The sequence below is a fragment of the Elephas maximus genome, chromosome 8, assembly GCF_024166365.1.
Source record: "Elephas maximus indicus isolate mEleMax1 chromosome 8, mEleMax1 primary haplotype, whole genome shotgun sequence".
Classification (NCBI taxonomy): domain Eukaryota; kingdom Metazoa; phylum Chordata; class Mammalia; order Proboscidea; family Elephantidae; genus Elephas; species Elephas maximus.
The window spans coordinates 42,158,511-42,181,378 of record NC_064826.1 but is presented as its reverse complement, the minus strand read 5'-3'; the positions used below and the strand labels follow the sequence as shown (position 1 = coordinate 42,181,378).

Sequence of the window (22,868 nt, the reverse complement as noted above, 5' to 3'; positions counted from 1 at the left end):
TTGCTAGCATATAAAATTTCCTGTAAAAAGAAACTTTACCACATCTTTTTTTTTATTATTTGTTTACACAGTGGTACTGTTCATACAGGACAACAAGCATAAACATTAGATTCTTTCCCTTTGTTTATCACTTCCAAAATGAAGGACTGGTTTCCTAATAGCCACCAAAGATGATTGTCATGGATTGAACTGTGTTCCCCAAAAATATGTGTCAACTTGGCTGGGCCATGATTCCTAGTATTGTGTGGTTGTCTTCCATTTTGTGATCTGATGTAATTATCCTTCATTTTGTGATGTGTTGTAAATCCTGACGTCTACATGTTAATGAGGCCAGATAGGTTATGTGAATGAGGATTAGGTCATGTTTTTTACATTAATGAGGTAGGATTAGGGTGGGATGCAACACCCTTACTCAGGTCACAGCTGTGATCCATGCAAGGGGAGTTTCCCAGGGGTATGGCCTGCAACACATTTTATCTTACAAGAGACAAAAGGAGAGAGAAGCCAAAAGAAAGAGAGGGACTTTGGTACCACTAAGAAAGAAGAGCTGGGAGTGGAGCGCATCCTTTGGACCCAGGATCCCTTTGCTGAGACCCTCCTAGACCCAGGGGAAGATTGATGCCAAGACACATGGAGATCTGCACAGAACGATGGGTCCACAGGTACTAAAAGGAGACAAGGACCTTCCGTTGGAGCCAACAGAGAGAGGATACCTTCCCCTAGAGTTGGTACCCTGAATGCAGACTTCTAGCCTCCTAAAATGTGAAAGAATAAATTTCTGTTTGTTAAAGCCATCCACTTGTGATATTTTTGTTATAGCAGCACTAGATAACTAAGACAATGACCAATTAGTGTTTTTGGTTTTCTGTGGCTATTTTGTTTTGTTTTGTTTTGGTTTTTGGTATCATTCTGAACTCATGCATGTAAACATATTAAGGAGTGCCAATGCGTTGTACCTCAGTGCTCAAATTGTCTCATTTTTCAGCCAGTGGAAACCTCTGAAGGTGATCAACTGTACTGGGTTGCCAGGGACTGAGAGGTTTCCCAGGACACAGGACTTTCAGTGCTAAAACTAGGATGGATGGTCACATCTCTTTGAGTCAGCTCCTGGGTCCTTTTGTCATGATTCAAGTAATCACTGATAGATTCCTTGGTATCTGGTATAAAAATGTTCCAGGATCATTTTATACATTTATGCCCCAGACCTGGAATCAAAGATTTCTCAAGGAAGCCCTGGTTTCTTATAGTACGAAACAGCACTTCAAGACCACATTCTGGGCTACTAGTAGGTTTGCTCATTTCTGGGACTTTTCAGTAGTCATAGACAGGAAATGTCAGAATTAAAATATCACATAAATATTCATTTGCTTTATTCCATAAAAATATTAAAGCAGCCTCAAATCAACATTTTGCATATCAAAAAAACATATGTAGAAAAATATGCGTATCTATACATATATATATTATTTTAAGATAAAATTTAAATATATCATGAGTTCATACTGAAACTTCCAATTAAAATTCAGGAGCACAGGGTATTTGTTTAACCTTATACCTTACATATGAATATCATTTCTTCCACACTGGGAATCCTGGCTCTCAAGGACACAAGAGGTAACAGAATTAGAATAATTCACAAGTATTCATTATTTTATTGCATGAAACACAAAAGATATTATCTGAATAATAACGCCAACAGTATCACCAAAAATACGATTGCTGAAAGTAGTTTAAAAAAACTTTATACATGCTCTCCCCCTCCCTTTTTTTTTTTAAACAGTTGAATTCAATTTCATTGTTGAAGCATATACAGACAGTCCCCGGGTTAAGAACTTAAAAACAATATCCATTCCTGTGTCTTTAAGTCAAATTTATAGGTAAGTCCCAGAACAGGTGAATACTGTCCTTATTTAGCCTTACTTCAGTGCAAGAAGGTGCCCTAGTGAAACAGTGGTTAAGAGTTTGGCTGCTAACCAAAAGACAGCAGTTCAAATCTGCCAAGCCACTCCTTGGAAAGCCTATGGGGCAGTTCTACTCTGTCCTATAGGGTCACTATGAGTATGAACTGACTCAATGGCAATGGGTTTGGTTTGGTTTTAGTTAGTGCAAGAAAAGGCTTGAAGCCTCTTCAATTATTTAAAAGCTGCACATGCAGCAAGTGAAGGTGATTGTGATGAAGAATTTGTTGTGAGTAGGGGCTGGTTCTATCATTTCGAAGTGAGGGCAAATTTATGTAACATTACAGGGCAAGTACGAGTTGTCCCTAAGTTGGATATTCATAACTTGGGGACTGCCTGTAGCCATTACATAATATACTCTCCTTTATAGCCCTCTTAATCTAGTTATAATATAGTCTTCGCATTGATGATTCTCCAGTTATTTTGATTGTTTGAAGTACATTCTCTACTAGTTCCTAAGGATAATTGCAATGCAGGAATTAATGTGGCTTTCTACCATGCATGGTCTTGTGACTCCCACAAAATGATTGTGTGGGACTATGCAAATAAGGTGCTTGTGGCCCACCAAAGGGATTGGACAACATTGCTAATAATGCTAATAAGGTGATGGAAACTCTGAGGGGGGTGCATCACGCAAATATGGTGCATGGAGTCCTAATGAAGGGATTGGTCATTTTTGTCATCCACTAGACTTAAAATTCGACGGCACTGGGTGGGGGGCTTAAAATGAGCCAATCCCAGATGTGAGAGAAGGGACCTCGCTACCATCAAGAAAGAAGAGCCAGGAGCAGACTGCATCCTTTGGACCTGGGGTCCCTGCACTGAGAACCTACTAGACCAAGGAGACAAAAAGTTGTAACACCAGAGAGGTGTGAGACGATGAGAAGCAGCAGCAGCAAGCACAGCATAGAAATGGTGGCAGCAAAAACAGAAGACGAGCAAGAAGTGGTGCAGTGGGCTTCCTGGCCCACAGGGCAAGGCAGCTACTGTGGGTATGCTGACCCACACGGCAAGACAACTGAGCGCCTTCAGACAGGAGGCTTCTTGGCAGAGTGGTGTGCCTCCGGGCACTTATTGGTGGAGCTAAAGAGCTTTGTAGCACTTGCCCGAGCAGGGCAGAGGCCAGGCTGAGAGGCTGAGGGGCCAAGAGAGAGGCCTGCCTGTGGGCACAGCCAAGAAGCTGTCCTGAGCAAAGAACTGTATCCTGAGTCATTCCTCATCTTGACTTGTAGCATGTTATTTCCTAGTAAACCCCGTAACTGTGAGTATGATCTGTGAGCTCTCTGTGGTCATTGTAACAAATCACTGAACCCAGCAGAGAAATAGAGAGTGCAGTGGGAGGGAAGACTGGTGTCAGAATTGGTAAAAAGTTTGGAGGGAGAAGGTATGTCCAATCTCCACCTTACAGGAAACAGCCTTGGGCTGTTGATGGTAATTTCTCTTCAACCCACCCTGTTAAGTTAGAAAAGGCGGTCTCATGCTGCCACCACACCGCCACTTTTATAATATTCCCAGGGTTCTTGCATGTTGATGGCAGTCTCTATATTTGAAAATCACTCTGGCTGCTCTACCGATTATCTATCGTTGCATAACAAACTAACCCAAAACTTAGTGATGTAAAACAACAACAATTTATTTCCCATGGCGTTGAGCATACCACTGCAGTATCATTCACAAAGCAATTATTCAATTGAATAAATTGCGGTATCATTCACAAATCAATTATTCAATTGAATAAATTCTGTAGGTAGGGAATTTGGGCAGGGTTTGACTGCTCCAAGAAGCCCTGGTGGCGCAGTGGTTAAACGCTCAGCTGTCAGCCTAAAGGTTGATGGTTCGAACTAACCATGTGCTCTGCAGGAAAAAGATTTGGCAGTCTGCTTACATAAAGATTTACAGCCTTGGAAACCCTATGAGATAGTTCTACTCTGTTCTACAGGGTCACTATGAGTTGGAATCAACTCGATGGCAATGGGTCTGGTTTTGGTTTTAGCTGCTCTATGTAGTGTCATCTGGGGCCATCAATCTGCTACATTCAGTTAACAACTAGGCTGGTCTGTACAGTATAAGAAAGCTTCACTCACATGTCTGGTACTTCGGTACTCCACTACTTGTCACCTCTACATGGCTAGTCTGGGTTTCCTTACAGCATGGTAGCCTCAAGATAGTTGAATTCCTTACAAAGAGAATGGCTTTCCAAGAGCAAAAACAAAAACTGCTATGTCTCTTAAAGCTTAGGGTCCAAACTGGCATAAAAATCACTTCCATCACCATGGGTTTTTAAGATATGCTGTCCTAATTGCTTTGTATGTTTTTATAGTATTTGAGATATGTCCATACAATGGAATATTATTCAGCCATAAAAAGAAATGAAGTTCTGATACATGCTACAACATGGGCGAACCATGAAAACATTATGCTGAGTCAGACACAAAAGGATAAATATTGTATGATCCCACTTTTACAAAATATCTAGAATAGACAAATATATAGAGACCAAAGTTTATTAATGGTCACCAGGGGCTAGGAGGAATATGAAATAGGACTTATTGATGAAGGGGTTCTGTGTTTCTGTTTGAACTAATGTAATGCTTTTAGAAATGGATAGTAGGGCTGGCAGAATAACACGGTAAATGTAATTAATGTCACTGAATTGTACACTTAAAAATAATTAAAATTGCAATCCTTTTGTTATATATATTTTATCACAATAAAATTTTTAAAACTAATTTAAAAAGTTAAAAACAGAAATGATAAAAAGTAAAAAAAGATGTTAAAAATATAAAAACTTATATAAGTATGTGAATTATATAATGCTGTTATATTAAAAAAACTTACATGATTGAAAGTTTTTAAAATTTAAAAGTTGAAAAGCTCAAATTTTCTTACTTAATTTAAAAGTTTAAGAATTTAAATGTTCTATGTGAGAGATAAGTTTAAGAATTTAAATATTCTATGTACGGGGTTTTTTTCTGACAAACTCTGAGGCCCTTTATAAGCAAACAATATTACTAAAGTGAGCTAAGGTAGAGGTGCTCCTCAGGGTGATAATTAAATCCAACTCATGTGTTCATGTGTACAGGTGAAACCAGACCATCTGCTCTGGGAAAGAGAAGCCCATCGGAGAAGAAAGCAAACTGGAGAAAAAAGCGAAAGATTTAAATATGATATCAAAGTACTTTTTCCTAACTGAGGATATAATCATAGGGATTTTATATTCAAAGCATAAACATACTTCATCATTGTTTCTTTCTTTCTTATACCACATGCATTTAAATGAATTTGGAGCTCAAAGAATAGAGATATCAAACAAAAACATTAAAATTCTCCTAAGTTTTAAAATGGAAATAGCTAGATAAAGTGAACAGAATAACAATGGTTAAAACATAAATAAGCTTCCAAAGAGCCCTTAGACTTCAAAAAAGTTTGAAGAACAACTAATTTCTAAGGTGAACTTCCTTCCTAAACTAGATTAAGAATCAGTCAATAAAGAAAAAATTAAATATTGGAAGTAAAGATACCATGCACCTAAGCTCATTTCTTTGAACTTTTATTTACCATCCTTTCTTTTGTCCTTTTTAATAACGTAGCCAAAGTTACTCAACTCAGTCCCCACAGTGAAATACTTTTACAACAAAAGAGTATAGAAAATGAGGGCTAATATTTAATAACCGTAGTAATAAAATAAAAACAGTGCTTATCTTAAACATGAACAATTCTGACTTCTCATGCTCACAAACCACAAAAAATAAAAACATACAATTACAGAAACTATCACAGCTTCTAGAATCGCAGCATCTTAGATATAGAAAGGATTTTACAGATCTATTCCAAAATTTATTTTAAAAGGAAGAAACTAAAGTTTGTTCATTGTTATGCAGCTTAAGTGATTAAAAATAGCAGCCATGCCTCATAACTCCCCGTCCAGTGCTCTTTAGATTAGATGCTTCATCTGAGCTTTATGAATCTGATTTTTGTTTGTTATTTTACATCTAGCAAACTATTGAAAAACAAGAACTACGTATTCTATTTTATATACTCCACAGAATCAAAAGTAATGGAACCCTAAATTTAGAAGAAGAAATCCTGCTTTGCAATCTTAATTCTATCGTACACTGCCTAAATTAACTTCAACAAGGAATTTTCAGAATCTCAGTTTATTCATCCATAAAATGAAGATATATAACTTCTAAACACAATTATTATAAAAAATAGGTGATTTTAAAATACTTGAAAATGTTTCATAAGTTCTGCATAAACATCAAATCTTTTTGTAATTAATACCTACCTAGATGGCTCAGTGGTTAAAGCTATCAACTGCTAACTAAAAGGCCGGCAGTTCAAAACCACCAGCGGCTCTGTGGGAGAAGGCTTCGGGAGTTTGCTTCCGTAGAGATTTACAGCTTTGGAAATCCTATGAGGTCCTAATGAGTCGGAATCGACTCATTGACAGCGGGACAAGTGGCTAAATAAATCAGGTTCTAAATACTTACTATCAAAAGATGTATTAAACAAAGGAGAAATAATGCATGGTTCTGCCATGTTTAAGATCTGGATTCAAAGCAAAGAAGTAAACTGAAATTAAATTTTGAATTGGTTACCAAAATTAAACAATAAGCTCCAATCAAAGCCACAGTGTGTAATGCTCTACGAAATCAATCAAAATGTACATGAGACTCATGGCGCTGGATAGTCCTGCTAATAAAAACACTCCTATGTCTTCATGTATAAAAATATTTTAAAGTTTACTAAAGCCAAGTTAACCTCCATTCTTTGTCCAAATTTCAGGATATTTCATACAATTTTATTTAATTAGGGACAAGTTTGCAAATATGTAAGCATAATCATTTTTCTTAAATAACAATACCATCCTTACATGCCGATTCATTCTTTCAAAAGAAAAAGAATTCTAGTGAAACTTAATGCCGTATTTGATAGTACCGAATGAGAAGTAATCCCAAAAAGAATCCTAAAATGCAGCATTTACAATTTAACCATGGGGAGAAAATTCTTGTACTATATAGCTTAACATAAGAGTAAAAAAAAACTGGAGAGAACCCTTACAATGCTCTGCGCACTTACAGTGCCCACAGTCCCCTCTTTCAGGTCACTGGTGCGGGCAGTTCCTTATGTATGGTTCACCATGTTTCAGGTCATGTGAACCTGTAACCCTAGCCACAGCTAATTAGATCAAGGAAATAACGTTAACTCAAAGGAAGTCCTCCAAAGCCTGTGACCAGTTGCCATGAGACAGCCTTGCAAAAAGAATTCCCAAAACTGGTAGTGACAACTGAATAGTCACTATTCTCTTTGTGGATACAATGTGCAAGTGAGAAGAATGGAGGATTAATCCATAGTAACACCAAGAAAAAGTGCCACTTAGAGCGAGATGCAAAGATGCTGGGACTGAGTCATAGGACAGTGATTGTTAGGTTGTGGTTGTAGGTTGAACAATGTTCTACTGTTCCATAATACCTGTCTGATTTTTAGGGCAGGTATCTATGTGTCCTTACTGCCCCATACATGTATTCTTAACCATCTAGCCTTGAAATAACCTGAAAGTATCTCTTCTCTACTACTGAAAAAGACCAAGACATCTAAACTCTTCCCACATGCTATATTTCTCAGATTGTTAGGAAAGGTATCTATACAAACACATACAAAAAACATATTTTAATCCCATGTACATTTTGTTCAATCACATTTGCTACATGTTTAGAAAAAAGTACAACTGTGTCACAGACCAAGGAAAAAATAACTTTATTCATTTCTTAAACATTTACTAAATATAAATGACACATACCACTCTGAGAAGGCTGGAGATTCAACATTAGCAATATAATATCATAGCCTTCAAGGAGCTCAGTCTCACAGAATATGACAAGGGAAAAGCTATGCAGAAAGTGCTATAATGAAAGTTGTTCTTGTTAGCTGCCATCAAGTCGGCCCCGACTCATGGTGACCCCATGTGTTACAGAATAGAAATGCTCCACAGTCCCTGGGTGGTACAAATGGTAAGCGTTCACCCACTAGCTGAAAGGTTGGCAGTTCAAACCCACCCAGAGGAACCTCAAAAGATAGGCCAAGCAATCTACTTCCAAAAGGTCACAGCCTTGAAAATCTTACAGAGCAGTTCTACTCTGCAACACTTGGCCTCCTTATAATGGAAGTAATCTACAGGATATTAAAACAGCCATCCAAAAAATAAAAAAGAAATATTCTGCTTTGCCAGAAGGAACAAAGAGAAGACTTCACTAAAGAGTTCACACATCAATTGAAATCTACTGAATGACAAGAACATTCTGAGTTACAGAAGAATGAAAATGTGCAAAAAAAATTACTGTGAGAATTTTTAAACATCTCTGTCATGAACTGTGCCCCCCAAAAATATCTGTCAACTTGGCTAGGTCATGATTCCCTTGTATGATTGTATGACTGTCTGCCATTTTATCTTCTGATGTGATTTCCCTGTGTGTTATAAATCCTATCACTATGATGTAATAAGACGGATTAGTGGCAGTTATATCGATGAGGTCTACACGATTAGATAGTATCTTAAGCTAATCTTTGTTGAGATATAAAAGAGAGAATCAAGCAGAGAGACATGGGAATCTCACACCACAAAGAAGGCAGCACAGGGAACACTGCGCGTCCTTTGGACTTGAGGTTCCTGTGCTGAGATGCTCCCAGACCAAGGGAAGACTGATGACAAGGACCTTCCTCCAGAGCTGACAAAGAGAAAAGCCTTCCCCCGGAGCCGGCACCCTGAATTCAGACTTCTAGCCTACTGGACTGTGAGACAATAAACTGCCCTTTGTTAAAGCCATCCACTTGTGGTATTTCTGTTATAGCAGCACTAGATGACCAAGACAATTTCCTACTACATATAATTTCTCTCTCCTCTGAATACTCCTTGGAACTTTATTTATTTTGGAATTTATACATTCAGTATTTTATTTGGTCATTTGTGTACACTTACCCTATCTCCAGAGCCCTGATAGTGTAGTGGTTAAGAGTTTGGCTGCTAAACAAAAAGGTCAGCAGTTCGAATCCACCAGCTGCTCCTTGGAAACCATATCAGGCAGATCTATTCTGTCCTATAGGATCACTATGAGTCTGAATTAACTCACTGGCAATGGCTATTTCCTTTCACCACAATGTAAACTTCCTGAGAAAAAGGACTATCTTACCCATCTCTGTATCCCCTGCCATGACAAACACATTATCTCTCATGTAGGATGATCCAGTGACTTATTAGAAGGTCTAGAGATCCTCAGCTAATTAGAAATAACGGTTCTAATTATTTACAACTATTTAATTTGCTGACGGTAAATACATAATTAACCAAGTTATCTTTAGAGGTAAAATATACATCAAAACAAATACTTGCCTAAGCTTTCAAGACAGTAGAAGAGTTCCTCTACTAACATTTTATCCCTATTCCTTTCCTAGATGGGTTCATGACGTTTAGCTACCGAACTCACTTCATAAAACGAAGTTCAGAGTTACCTGATTTCCTAGGAAAATAATCTAAAGAGGGCAAAACACTATATGCAGAAAATTATTTACAGCAGTTATCACCTACAATTACGAAAATTTGAAACTATATATCTAACTACAAGCAAATAGTTGTTGAATAATCGTGATAACTACATAGATTATATAATGAAAAAATGTTTTGTGTATTTCTTTCACAAAGCTAGAAAATCACTTCGTTTTAGTCAGAAACTGGATTTTCTGAAAGATGCAGGGACACTGCTATAAGAACAGCAAGTTGTAGGTTAGGGTTCCTTAGACTTGATCGTAGACTGTAAGAATTCAATAAATGCTAAGCTCTTTCCTGTTCTCTATTAAAAGGACAAATTTTGAATTCTATAGAAAATTGTAAATGTGTAAATGATTTTACAATGTATTAAGTAGAGTAGTAAAACTAATTTACTTGGATAGAAGTTTAGATCTGTACTTTTCTAACTGAATATCTTATTTGAAGGCTTTTTAGTATTTTTCCCCTTTTCTTTCATATTTCATTTCCATTTCCTTATTTCTTTAGAACTCAGACTCTTGAAATTTGCTCACTTATCAAAACAAAATGAATAATAAAGTAGAAAGAAATTAAAAGTGAGAAGCTACCTGAAGTCTTGCGAGTTGTGCAGTACGGGCTACTATTTTGTTGTATGGCTCAACAATTTTTGCTTTCATCCTAAAAGAAAAAAAAAGCAGGGGGGGAGGTAAGAATAAAATCAGTTTCAAAATATTCATGTATGAAAATCTTTCTGTCCCATTTATTTACAAAATGAACAACAGTACCTATCAACAGCTCCCTGTAAGGCTCCAATTCTTGTCTGCATCATCTGAAGAACACCTAGGAAAACATAACAGTTCACATTAGCTGTACAAATTGACAAAGACTCAAATAGAGAAAAAATTAAATCAAAAGAAAAATACACAATTTTAACTTTTTCTGCCATCATCCTAATCCAAGCAACAAATATCTCTTATCTGCACAGCTGCAAAAGCCTCTAGTCTCCGCCTCTAATCCATGCTCCACAAAAGAAGCCTGAAGGGAATGGGGAGTGACTGCTCAATGGGTATGGTACAGGTTTCCACACAGGTCTGGTGTGATGAAAAAGTTCTGGAACGAAACAGTGGTGACATTTGCATAACATCGTAAATGTATTTAATGCCACTGAATGTATGCCTTAAAATGGTTAAAACGGTAAGTTTTTTATTATGTGCATTTTACCACAATTGAGAAAAGAAGCCTGAATGATCTTTTAAAGTACAAATTATATAATACCATCCTCTGCTTACAATCTATCCATGGTCTCCCCTTTGCTCCTATATTAAATTAAACTCCTTAGCTTGGTCTACAAGGCTGTGCATAATCTGGCTCCCACCTAGCTCTCTAGTCCTGCTACTTTTCTGGCTCGCTGCATTCCACCACATTAAACCTTCTCTGAGTTCCTGGCATTTGCTCAGAGGCAAATGGTGTATTCTCTGCCTAGAATAATCTCTTCAACTCTCACCCTTAGCTTCCCACTAGATAACCAAACCCACTGCCATTGAGTCAATTCCGACTCATAGCGCCCCTACAGGACAGGGTAGAACTTCCCCACAGAGCTTCCGAGGCTATAAATCTTGACAGAAGACTGCCACATTTTTCTCCCATGGAGCAGCTGGTGGGTTCAAACTGCCAATCTTTCAGTTAGCAGTTAGTGCTTAACCACTCCATCATCAGAGCTCCTTCCTACTGGGTAAGCTTCTGTGATTCCTGCAAGCCTCAGCTTACATTCCACTTCTTTACAACAACAGTCACTAACAGACCCTCTAATTAATTAAGGTCCTGTTGTTATTCTTTCCTATAGCATACTATACTTTTCCTTCATGGCACTAATTACATTAGGTAATTACATATCCACACATATATCTGTTTAAATTTTTTTACTCTCCCACTAGACTATAAATTCCTGGAGGCAAGGGAAAATATTTTTTTCATTTAGTACTGTATGACCAGAGCCTGGCTCAGAACGCTTTCCCATGATAAGCAGTCAATAAATATTTGCTGAACTAATTAATTATATGCAAGATAAATAATAAACATGAACTGCGAGTATATTTTTGCCTTTATAAGAACAGAACATAATACCAAAATTATTACAAACTGTAAAAATACTTTCAGGAAGCCAGATTTTGGATTTTACTATTTTATGCCTAAAAATAGGCTTTCCAGTATTATAAACCAAAAACCAAAGTCAGTGCCATTGAGTCGATTCCGACTCATAGCGACCCTATAGAGTAGAACTGCCCCATAGAGTTTCCAAGGAGCATCTGGCGGATTCGAACTGCCGACCCTTTGATTAGCAGCTGTAGCACTTAACCACTACGCCACCAGAGTTTCCTTCCAGTATTATAGATTTAATTATTTTGAACTCCATTCTTTAAAACTCAGTTTCCATATTCAATGGGCAGCACAGTTGTGAAAACATAAGATTCTAAATAAATTTAAGAATAGTTATGTTGTCATATATTAGATGAAGTAATATTAGGCCTATATTTATGGATATTCCTTATCTCTATAAGAGCTTGACTGCTAACCAAGAGGTCAGTAGTTCAAATCCACCACCAGCTCCTTGGAAACTCTATGGGGCAGTTCTGCTCTGCCCTGTAGGGTCACTACGACTTGGACTCAACTCAACAGCAAGGAATATATACACATGCATACACCACACCCACAAATTCCGTAGCCCTGAACTCTCCTACGTCAAATTTAAGATGCCCAAGAGAACATTAGTGCCAACCCCCCAGCCCCCATCAAAATCACAATCCTCTCCAATCTAGCCCATCTCAGTTACTCATACCATCATTTATCCAAATTTTCAGACCAAAATCCTAGGAATCATTCATGGTGACTTTTTTCCCTCGACCCTTTCCTCTTCCATCAACAAGTCCACCAGCTATGCCCCCACTTTATCGCATCCACTTCTCCTCTTTAAACCCACCGTCTACTTTAACTACCCCAATAGTTTTGTAACTGGTATTCCTGTTTCCACCCTTGCTTTTCCACATAACCACCAGAGTAAACTTTTTAGAGTATTAAACTCATCACATAGTACCGCTGATTAAACCCTCTAATGGCTTACAATTGCATTAGAATGAAATAAAAATTCCTTCCAAGGTTCTCATCTACAATTCTCTCCCTCATCCCCTAAACCCCAGCCATACTGGCCTTCTTTCTGCTACTTGAACATGCCAGGTTAAGTCCTGCCTTCTCATTTATTGTTCCCTTGATTACAACGTTTTTCTCCCCAGATTTTCACATGATGGCTACTACTCATCATTCAGATCTCAGCTCAAATGTCATCTTCTCAGAACGGCTTTCCCTGACTATCCTTGCTTAAAACGGACTCCTCTTTCTATACCCCACCACCTGTTTTATTTTCTTTGTAGGACTTACAAATGTCTAAAGTTATCTTTTTGCACACGTTTCCTTTATCTCCCCACTTAGGATGAAAGCTCCGTAAGAAAAAGGACTCTGTCAGTTGTTTGTATTTGCCTAGAACCTAGCAAGTTCTCAATTACTATTTTAAAAACATAAATGAGTAAACAAGTAGAAAACATCCTTTTTTTTAAATAAAATAGACTTAATAAATGTACCTCCAAACTACTTCTATGGCCAAAAATTTAAATGTATAGAAAAAAAGCACATGAAGTAGAAGTTAGGGATAATATCCAATATTTTCAATACGTATCCTATTTACTGTTCAGTATCTCAAAATAACATACTAATTAAGTTTTAGAAATACATACCATACTAAAATGAATACTAGCTAATTCATACTTTGGATTTTTTATGTTCAAATAATTTGGAGAAGATGTTGAGATTATAATAAGAATCAGAGAAGCCAGTCTTGTACTCTATACACTCACCCCTCACTCAACAGACAGCCTAATAGTATATTTTAAATGCCACAATCCTTGAGGAGTTTTCTGAGGAAAACAAGAACATTATAGAACTAAAGCGCATACAAAAGAATCATAATGAGAAGTATTGGGAATCAAGGTATCACCATGCCATGCTTAAACATTTTTTAAAAAATTAAAATTTATCAATGTTTTAAAAAGTTACCATTAAAGTAATATACTATTTATTTTCTCACAAAAACCTATAAACTATTATGAGACAAAACAGCGTAATTAATTTCCAATACTAAGCCTTTCAGTACTTAGAGACTCTTAATTTTCCCAAGAACATAGTCTGATATCCCTCCCAGGCATTCAAATAACAGTCAAACGAGTATTTCTGAAAATAGAAAGTTCCTTACTATTTTCAGCATACTTAAGACATCAGTAAGTTAATGCCTTTGAGTTCATGAAATACTGGGGGAAGCATTAAAGATTAATGCATCACAGAAAACAATATCCTCCCTCCTTGAGAATCTGATCAACACAGGGAAAAATCACTTAGTTTTCTTTTGAAGTGCGATGATTAATAACGGTAATCACAACACAAGTAATAACATAAAACACAATAGTAACTTTCCATATTTATGAGATGTAGTTTAATTTATTCAAGAGAGAATGGAAAATCCATAAAATATTTAACCCAACAAAAATAAGAATTCATAAAAATAAAAATCCAATGTACTGTTATTCTTCTTTCATTGAAATGAGTTGCAAAGAAAGGCTCCAAAAAAAGTGAAAATAAGGGAAGAACTCAAGCCTATTTCCACAACAGTGGTGTCTGTCATTGTTTTAATTAACAAAACACTTACAGAAGCACTAAATAAGTGCTAGGTACTGTTCTAAGCATTTTACTAACTCACTTACTCCTCAGCATAACATGAGTTAGTACATAGTAAAATCCTTGTTTTATAGGTAGAAAAACTGAGGCACAGAAAGGTTAAGTAACTTGCTCCAAGTCACACAATTAGTAAAGTAGCAGGGCAAGGATTTGCACCCAGATAGTTTGGCTCAGGGGTCAGCAAAGTACGACCCACCATTTGTTTTATTAAAGTTTCACTGGAATATAGCCACACTCGTTCATTTACGTATGGTCTAGATGCTTTCCCTCTACAATAATAGAGCTGAGTAGCTGCAACAAAGACTATGACCTCAAAGCCTAAATTATTTACTATCCGACCCTTAATAGAAAAAGTTTGCCAACCCCTGGTCTGGCTCTAAATAATCCGTAAGAGTTAATGAAAACATACCTTCCAAAGACTCAATCCCAGTTGCTTGTGCCAGCAAATCTTCATGTCTTGCAACAACCTGAAAATCAAGATGAATAATCAACATTTCCTTTAATTAACATTATGCATTTTTTTCACCATAACCACAATGCAGAACTGAAGGGCTCTCCCCTGTCTATCGGGGGGGACATACTAAACAAAGAAAAAAAAAGGCAGGTTATGAAGTTGTATTTGAGATGGGTTATTAGCAGGAAAATGCGCACACTTATAGTACATGATTTATTTAGCTAAGAATACAGAATCTAGTGAATATGAGAGAGCAGGAGGAGGTATAATCTTTTTATTAGCCCTTTGCTTTCGTAATGAGTTGTGCAGGATGGTACAGGCAGATTTGTTATCAAAATTGAAAAAAATGGCTAATTCTTGCCACACTATGATTCAGGCTTACTCATTATCCTAAAGAACTTACACTAACAACATATATGCTTTCCCTTTAAAGAACGTTTTCAAACATCAGCTTCTCTTAGTTTTTAAACTTAGCTGAGCATCATCAAGGCCACACCCTAATCCAAAAAGATAATGCAGAGTCGGTGCCCACTTATCCCTGGACATCTCTCTGCTTCCAGTTTCCCAGTGTCAAAAGCCCTAGGCGGAGTTAAGCACAATCTACCCTGCTCCCATACATACCTTGTACTGTTCTCTTTAAAACAGGTATTACTTGCCTGTCATTATTTCTGTCTGTGTCTACCATTGGTCAGAGAGTCCATGTAGAGCTAGGAAATGTGTTCTATTCAATTAAAGATTTATTAAGTGCCTACTCAGACAAAAGGTAACCCTAGGAAGTATACCATAAAATCATCCTATAAAAATTAGAGAATTTTACAAAACGGTCACGAAAGGAGAGACTGGAAGGAAGGAGCGGGCTGACTCATTAGGAGGAGAGTAGTTTTTAATTAAGTGGGAGTATGTAGTAAGGTGTGAATAAGTTTATATGTGAGAGACTGACTTGATTTGTAAACCTTCACTTAAAGCACGATAAAAATTATTTTTAAAAAAAATTACAGAATTTTAGAAGACTGAGATTCTCTACTCCAATCCTTTCTTCCTCTTATTCACTTCAATCCATTTGATAGATTAAAAAAGAAAAAAAAAACAAGACTTATAGACATCACATGATATTAAAGTTAGTTAACAGCACAACTGAAATTAGGGCCTGTTTCCTAACTCGCCATACTGCGTTCTCTCCACTATAACATTTATCAACTCTTTCTAATTTCTGCAAACGCTACTTTTGCTCATAAGATATGCACTGCCAGGTGAACATCTCAATCTTTCTTATCCACAATACCCTATTCCCAAAATTTATTTTCTTTTATCTTTATCAAAAACATCCTATTTTCTACCCACTTTTTTTTTTTTTATATTCACTGAGCATTAGTTAAGGTAGTAAAAGAGAAGTATGAATAAGAGGCTTTGAGGATATGAGTATATTAGTTTTTCAATTAACAAAAGCAGTTTGCAGAAAATTTTTCAAAAATGCACGTTAAAAAATATGCCCCACTGGTAACTGTGCACTCGTTCATGTAAACGCATATTTAGATTAAAGCTCAGTAAGATTATAAAAATGCTAAACTATCATTTTAGGCTGGCTTATCCGTATGATCGAGAAGACTGAAATTACCTGTAGGTGTAGCTCTTTATCCAACTGACTGATTCCTTGGGCAAGTTTCGCCAGTTGTTCAGCAATTACAGCTTGATGAATAGATTGGGAAGTATAAGTCTTGACATCAAAGTCTTCATTTAGAAAGTCACTATAACACTCTGGGGGAAAAAAATAAGGGAAAGTCCTTAATTACATGCTACCAAACCACAGAAATTAAGTGACAGAACTATTGTAACCATAGCTAATGTATTTTGTTATTGTTGTTGTTGGCTGTCATTGAGTCAGTTCTGACTCATAGCAACCCCGTAAACAACAGAACAAAACACAGCCCATTTCTTCGCCATCCTCACAATCATTGCTATGCTTGAGCCCAATGTAGCAGCCACTGTGTCTATCCATCCTGCTGAGGGTCTTCATCTCTTTTGCTGACCGTTTATTTTACCAAGCATGATGTTCTTCTTCAGGGACTGGTCCCTCCTGATAACATGTCCAAAGTACATGAGACAAAGTCTCGTCATCCTTGCTTCTAAGGAGCATTCTGGTTGTACTCTTCCAGACTAATTTGTTGGTTCTTCTGGCAGTCCATGGTATATTCAATATTCTTCGCCAACACCATAATTCAAAGGCATCAATTCTTCTTCCGTCTTCTGCATACAAATGAAGCAGCTGAGGTCTACCTATATGCTAGGAACTGATGTAAATGCTTCCTGTAATGATGTGTAGGAAAAAGAGGAAGCAGTAGTAGAAACCCAGTAGTAGAAAAGAGTGGTAATATTCACTGAGAGTCTCCTGTGTGCTAGGGACTGATCTAAGTAATTTACACATATTAACTCATTCAATCCTCACAATAACCCTGTGAGAACTACCATTTTCTCCATTTCACAGAGGAGGGCAAAGACAGGTCACACAACTTGTCCAAGGTCACAATCTGGGATTTGAACCTAGGCAGTGTAACTGCAAAGCCCACACTCTGACTTGCTATGCTATACTGCTAAATGGTAACTTTTTGCAATGAACCAAAGGAAGTAAAACATTGAATAAATGGTAACTTTTTGCAATGAACCAAAGGAAGTAAAACATTGAATAAGGAATGGTTAAAAAGGTAACCTTTAACTTAAGAAAACAAGGTCTTCAACAATGAGAAGATAAAGAGGAAAACAGGCTATATACAATATCTATGGCCTCAGATACCTTTACATCAATGTACAAACACTGTTAATAAATAAATCCAGAATTTTAATAGAAATAGGCAAATACAAACTTATTGCTGAAATTTCAGATTCATGGGTAAAATGAGGCAATGGAAAGAGAACTTGTCTTCAAAACAGATCCTTAACAGACAAGAAAGAGATGTGACGCTGGATATTAAAAAGACATTTTTCTATACAGAAATCCACAAATTTGCAGATGAAAGAAAAATGGAAAGATTTAAAAATTCAAGATACCTAGAAATGAGCTCAATGTGGATATACACCACAACCTTATAACCAAGTTAGCTAGAGATAAGACTGCCCTTACAGAGGTTACAAAACTAATAAACAAAATAGAATACTTATAAGAAAATTTCAAGGGTCTATATATCCACTGTAGTGTATGTTGCACGAGGGTAAGGTCTTTGTTGTGTTTACTACCATAGCTCCAGAGCCTGAAAAATATCTGACACATGGCAGGTGCTCAGTATTGGTTGAATGATTTAATTAATCTATACATTGGCTTGCTGTCCCTGGGTGGTACAAACGGTTTAAGCTGGACCACTAACCTAAATGTTCATGGTTTGAACCCACTCAGCAGTGCCATGAAAGAAGAACTGGCGATCTGCTTCTGTAAAGATTACAGCCAAGAAAACCCCATAAAGTAGTTCTACTCTGTAACACACGGAGTCACCAAGAGTCAGAATCAATTTGACAGCAAAGAGTTTGGTCTGGTTTCAGTATATATCAGCTAGAAGTACCATCCTGCTAAACGTAAAGACTCAAATTCTTAACTGCTCTCAGAATGTAGTGGGTAGAAAGAAGGCTACTTTGGCCTTAATTCTGAGAAACACATTTCCTTCTGGTTTTCCAAGTTACTCTCAGAATTAAGAATTCTGCCAGGCAGACAAGTGGAGAAGGTCATTTCAAATTGAAGGAAGGGTTAGAGGCTGCAATTGCCATGGCACATTTTGAGAAGAGAAATACTGACCTCAGTATGTCTAGATCATAGACTGTATGTGTTGGGCAGAATGATAGGAAAAAAAAAAAAACTAGAATGATAGAGAAGGCTCTAAAACAAGGCGGGGGAGGGGGTTTGGAAAGAATCCTGGAAGACATTCAAAAAGTTCAGAAGATATCCAATTTAAGGTTTTAGAGCCGAGAATGAGCACAGTCAGCTTTGTGTTTTAGAAGATTAACTCTGGCAGCAGTGTGGAGGATGACTGAAAACAGATTAGACATGCAGTGGTGTGCTGGAGCTGGCTCATATTGGCTCTCCAGAGTCATTTGTTAAAGTGTCAGGGATTGTGAGAGCTAGCTAATATCACATGTAGGTGTTAAAACCAACCACGGTGGAAGTATTTACACCTCAGAAATCAGCAAATACTACAAGATCAGGGCTTTTTCTATTTTCTACTTACCAACACACCCCTGGAGCAGAGCCAGAGAGACCAGGAAGGTAGCATGTTAACAGTCCAAGTAAGATATGATGAAAGCCTGACCTAAGACAGTGGCACTAAGAATGTCACAAATATTCAATGACATAATGCTTAGGACTCAGTGATAAGCTGAAAATGGGTGATTAGGTAGAATAAGACATGAAAGACGATGCCCAAGTTTCTTGATTAAGTGACTGACATAGGGAATTCAGCTTTGCACCAAGCTAGGTAACTTCCTGTTGTTGTTAGGTGTTCTCAAGTCGATTTCAACTGATAGCGACCCCATGTGACAGAGTAGAACTGCCACATAGGGTTTTTTAAGCTGTAATCTTTAAGGTTACAGATCACCAGATATTTCTCCCACAGAGCCGCTGAGTGGGTTCAAACCACCAACCTTTTATCGGCAGCTGAGTGCTTATACACTGTGCCATCAGGATGAACATGAACAGACCCTTGCCTCCAAAGAACTCACAATCTGTATGGGGAATAAGCACACATCTAACTAGCTACATATAATTAGAGAAAGTCGAGGCTAGTGGAGAAAGAAAAAAAAAAATTTATTTCATTGCTTAGTTTGTAGGACTTGTACTATTTGTACGTAGGTTTTCTTATGTATAATTAGTACTGCTCTTCACTATCAGGTTAGAAATGTGCAGTAGACAGTTAAAAATGTAAAATATACAATTAATTAAAAAACGTAGTTAGCCAAAAGGCTGACAGTTGGAACCCATCCAGAAGCACCTGGGAAGATAGGTCTGGGCTATCTGCTTCCAAAAGTTCATAGCCTTGAAAATCGTATAGTGCAGTTCTACTCTGCACACTTGGGGTCACTGGGAGAGAGAATCAACTGGACAGCAACTCACAAAATAGCTCAGAAGGGAGTTAAGAACCACATACATGCATATTTGCCTGTACAGATATTATTTTTGAAACTGTGAAAAGAGACCAAACAATTTACGAAGAAACTTTAGAATGTAAAAAACAGGTGCAGGTGGGAGAGGGCTCAGAAGCCAGGAAAACACCACATACTTGGAAGAAGATAGAGGAAACGAAGGCAATAAGAGGCTAAGAGTACTCAGAGAGAAATGAAGAGAAATAGGAGAGTGGCAAAAGCAAAAGAAGGAATGGTTTCAAGAAAGTGGTCAGTAGCATCAAAGACTTTACAAAAGTAAAATACAAAAAAGGTTCAATACTAGCCGTTGGATTTGGCATTTGAGGGCTGACAGTCCTTAAAAGAAGTCATATAATCTTCTCTTTTACAGTTTCCTCATTCCCATAAGGAGGCCTCACAAATTTTTAAACCAGGTATTTGCCCATCAACCCTGCCACTGGTAAATCCCTGCCATAATGAATTCATTATCACTGATGGGAAAGTTCAATTTCTCTGGAATGTTGCTGTGGAGGAATATGAACCACCAAATTAGGGGCAAACTGAAGAAGACAAGCACCTAAAGGAAACTGGAAAAGCATCTAGAGAATTAGGAATAAAGGAAAGCATGGAATCCGTAAGCCAAGTGAGGGAAATATTTCCAGAGAGGAGTCAAACACTCTTACGAGTTTAAGAAAGATAAGGACCAAAAGTGTCCATTTGAGTTATCACAAGAAGTCATTGCAGACATTGGCAAAACTATTTCAAACGCATAGAATGGGGGCCGGGGGTCCCTGAGGGGACAAGAGAGAACCCCAAGCAGAAGACGAGGGACTAGCTTCAGGAAGGAGAAGAGATTCTATTTCAATTGTACTTGAATTTATGGAGGGAGGGGAGGAAGGAGGTTGTAAATTTAGGCTACATTTATAAGTTTGATGGCAAGAAACATAAATACACATCTGATGGATTCTTTTTTTTTTTTTTTTTTAGGGAAGATGAAAGTCATTTGTTGAGATTGAAGGGAAAGGTAGTAGAATCAGTTTTGAATAGAGAAGATTTAAATATTGAGAGAGAAATAGCAAAATATATAAGGCACAAGTGGGGATTATTTACCCTTCAAAAACTGATTACAATTCTTGGATGCATTCTACTGTTATATATACTTATGTTTGGCATGTATTGTTCCTTCACCCTTTTCACCTGGGGACGTCCCATTTATACTTCAAAACCAACTCTACCTAGAAAGCCACTCCTTAACCATACCCTAAACCAAAAAACCAAACCAGTTACATAGGGTCGATTCCAACTCACGGCAACCACATGTGTTTCCTAGTAGAAATGCATACCACACTACAGGGTTTTCAAGGACTGTGATCTTTCAGAAGTAGATCACTAGGCCTTTCCTGAGGCACCTCTACGTGGATTCGAACCACCAACCCTTTGGTTAATAGTCAAGCATTTAACTGTTTGAGCCACCCAGGGACTCTGACTGCTGCCAACCCTCATCCACCTATAATTCTGCTGCTACCCTTGTTGTGTTGTTAGTTGCCATCCAGTGGATGCTGGCTCACAGCAACCCCCGAGTAGACTGCTCCATAGTTTTCAAGGCTGTGGCCTTTACAACACTATATTACAGTGCTTACTTTTATAGCTCTACAAGACCATTTGCCCTACTAGATGGTTAGCTACTTAGGGCAGGAATTGCACATGTATCTGGAGCTCAGAAGAACTTGGTTAAGTTGAATCTAAATTGAGATATAAACATGAATCAAACAGACTTCAACCTAGAGAACTTCACACAATTTAGTTCAGAGAACATTACTGTTAAATTTTGACAAAAATACATACATTACCACCAGGGCGGAAGTTAAGAGCGATGAAAAGAAAACAAACAATAGTTTAGAACTTTATTTCATTTATTTAGAACCCACTTGGTTCTATAAATGTGTGCATATGCTTCTGACTGTGATGTTCAGTTCAAAAACATTTATTCTGCACCTACTGTATGCAAGATTCAGTTATTAACATTGTGGAATATGTAAAGGGATTTTACAATACAGTAGAAGAGTCAGGCAAGTATACGAATGATTCTAATACAAGATAGAATGTGACAGTGGTTAGGGAAAAGAATTACGATAGGTGAGAAGGGAATTTATTTTTATCATTACAAATCTGAACTTTATTCTTAGGGATGAGAGGCTTGGGGCATGTTAACTGGATTAATACATTTAAAAGTGATTTTCAACTGTACTATATTTAACGTATTTTCCTATTTCGGGCAACTTCTGTCCAAAACTACCAATAAATCGGACTGCTATATTCGATACAAACGGTTAAGATCAATCTGAACTAAAACTGGGAACCCTGCAACGGCTGGTTGTGGATAATTGCCTCATTAAAAAAACAAACAAGACTAAAAAAGGAGCCACCTGTATATTCTAAGAATTTGTTAACGGAAAGGTGTTTCCAATTCAAAACGAGACCTTCTTTAGTGAAGTGTCTATCATCCGTTCTAGGTCTTACACTGTTCGTGGAATTGAACGCTTCACCCTCCAGTCAAGAACTGCGGCAACAGCCAGTGGCTGCCAACGTAGGCCACCGGGTGCAGGGTATCAGGACTTCAGGGAAGCCCCGGACACGTGGAGGGGCGGGGGCAGTTGAAATGAGGAGCAGGCAGAAACTAGGTGTTCCCAAAACATCCGGAAGGAAGGGGACAGTGAGCCCCTAGGCAAACAGGTCGGCGAGGCTAGAACCCAGACGCCAGAGGGCCGGGCGGAGGGGAGTAGTCATGTCGAGACCGGAAAACTTTCTGCAAAGCAACGGGTTGAGTCCATCACCGTGGCCCAAATGCGGAGCAGGGCAGCCCCCCAGGCCCACGATCCGGCCGGACCCTGACTCCTTACCGTCCTGCAGAAGCTCCCGGACTGTCGCTGCAGCCGCTCCAGAGCCCAGAGCCCCAAGGCCAGCCACAACGACGCCGCCGTCGCCACCTTCCATGTTGGCAGGTGCTGGGTTGATGGCGTCACCGTGGACCCGGCCCAGATGGTGACGCAAAATCCTG

The 22,868-nt window shown here is 37.9% G+C and overlaps 1 protein-coding gene across 1 annotated transcript in view; it reads right to left on the bottom strand.

The window, feature by feature from the left end:
• Positions 1 to 22,848, bottom strand: part of COG5 (component of oligomeric golgi complex 5) — a 317,777-nt gene extending 294,929 nt beyond the window's left edge. Inside the window, exons 1-5 of the mRNA XM_049893477.1 lie at positions 22,711 to 22,848; positions 16,329 to 16,468; positions 14,669 to 14,726; positions 10,266 to 10,320; positions 10,089 to 10,158 (exon numbers count right to left, since the gene is read on the bottom strand). Of these exons, the coding sequence (XP_049749434.1) occupies positions 10,089 to 10,158; positions 10,266 to 10,320; positions 14,669 to 14,726; positions 16,329 to 16,468; positions 22,711 to 22,804 (417 nt within the window). The 5' untranslated portion in view covers positions 22,805 to 22,848. The remainder of the gene's footprint in view (positions 1 to 10,088; positions 10,159 to 10,265; positions 10,321 to 14,668; positions 14,727 to 16,328; positions 16,469 to 22,710) is intronic.
• Between the last annotated feature and the right edge of the window lie 20 nt (positions 22,849 to 22,868).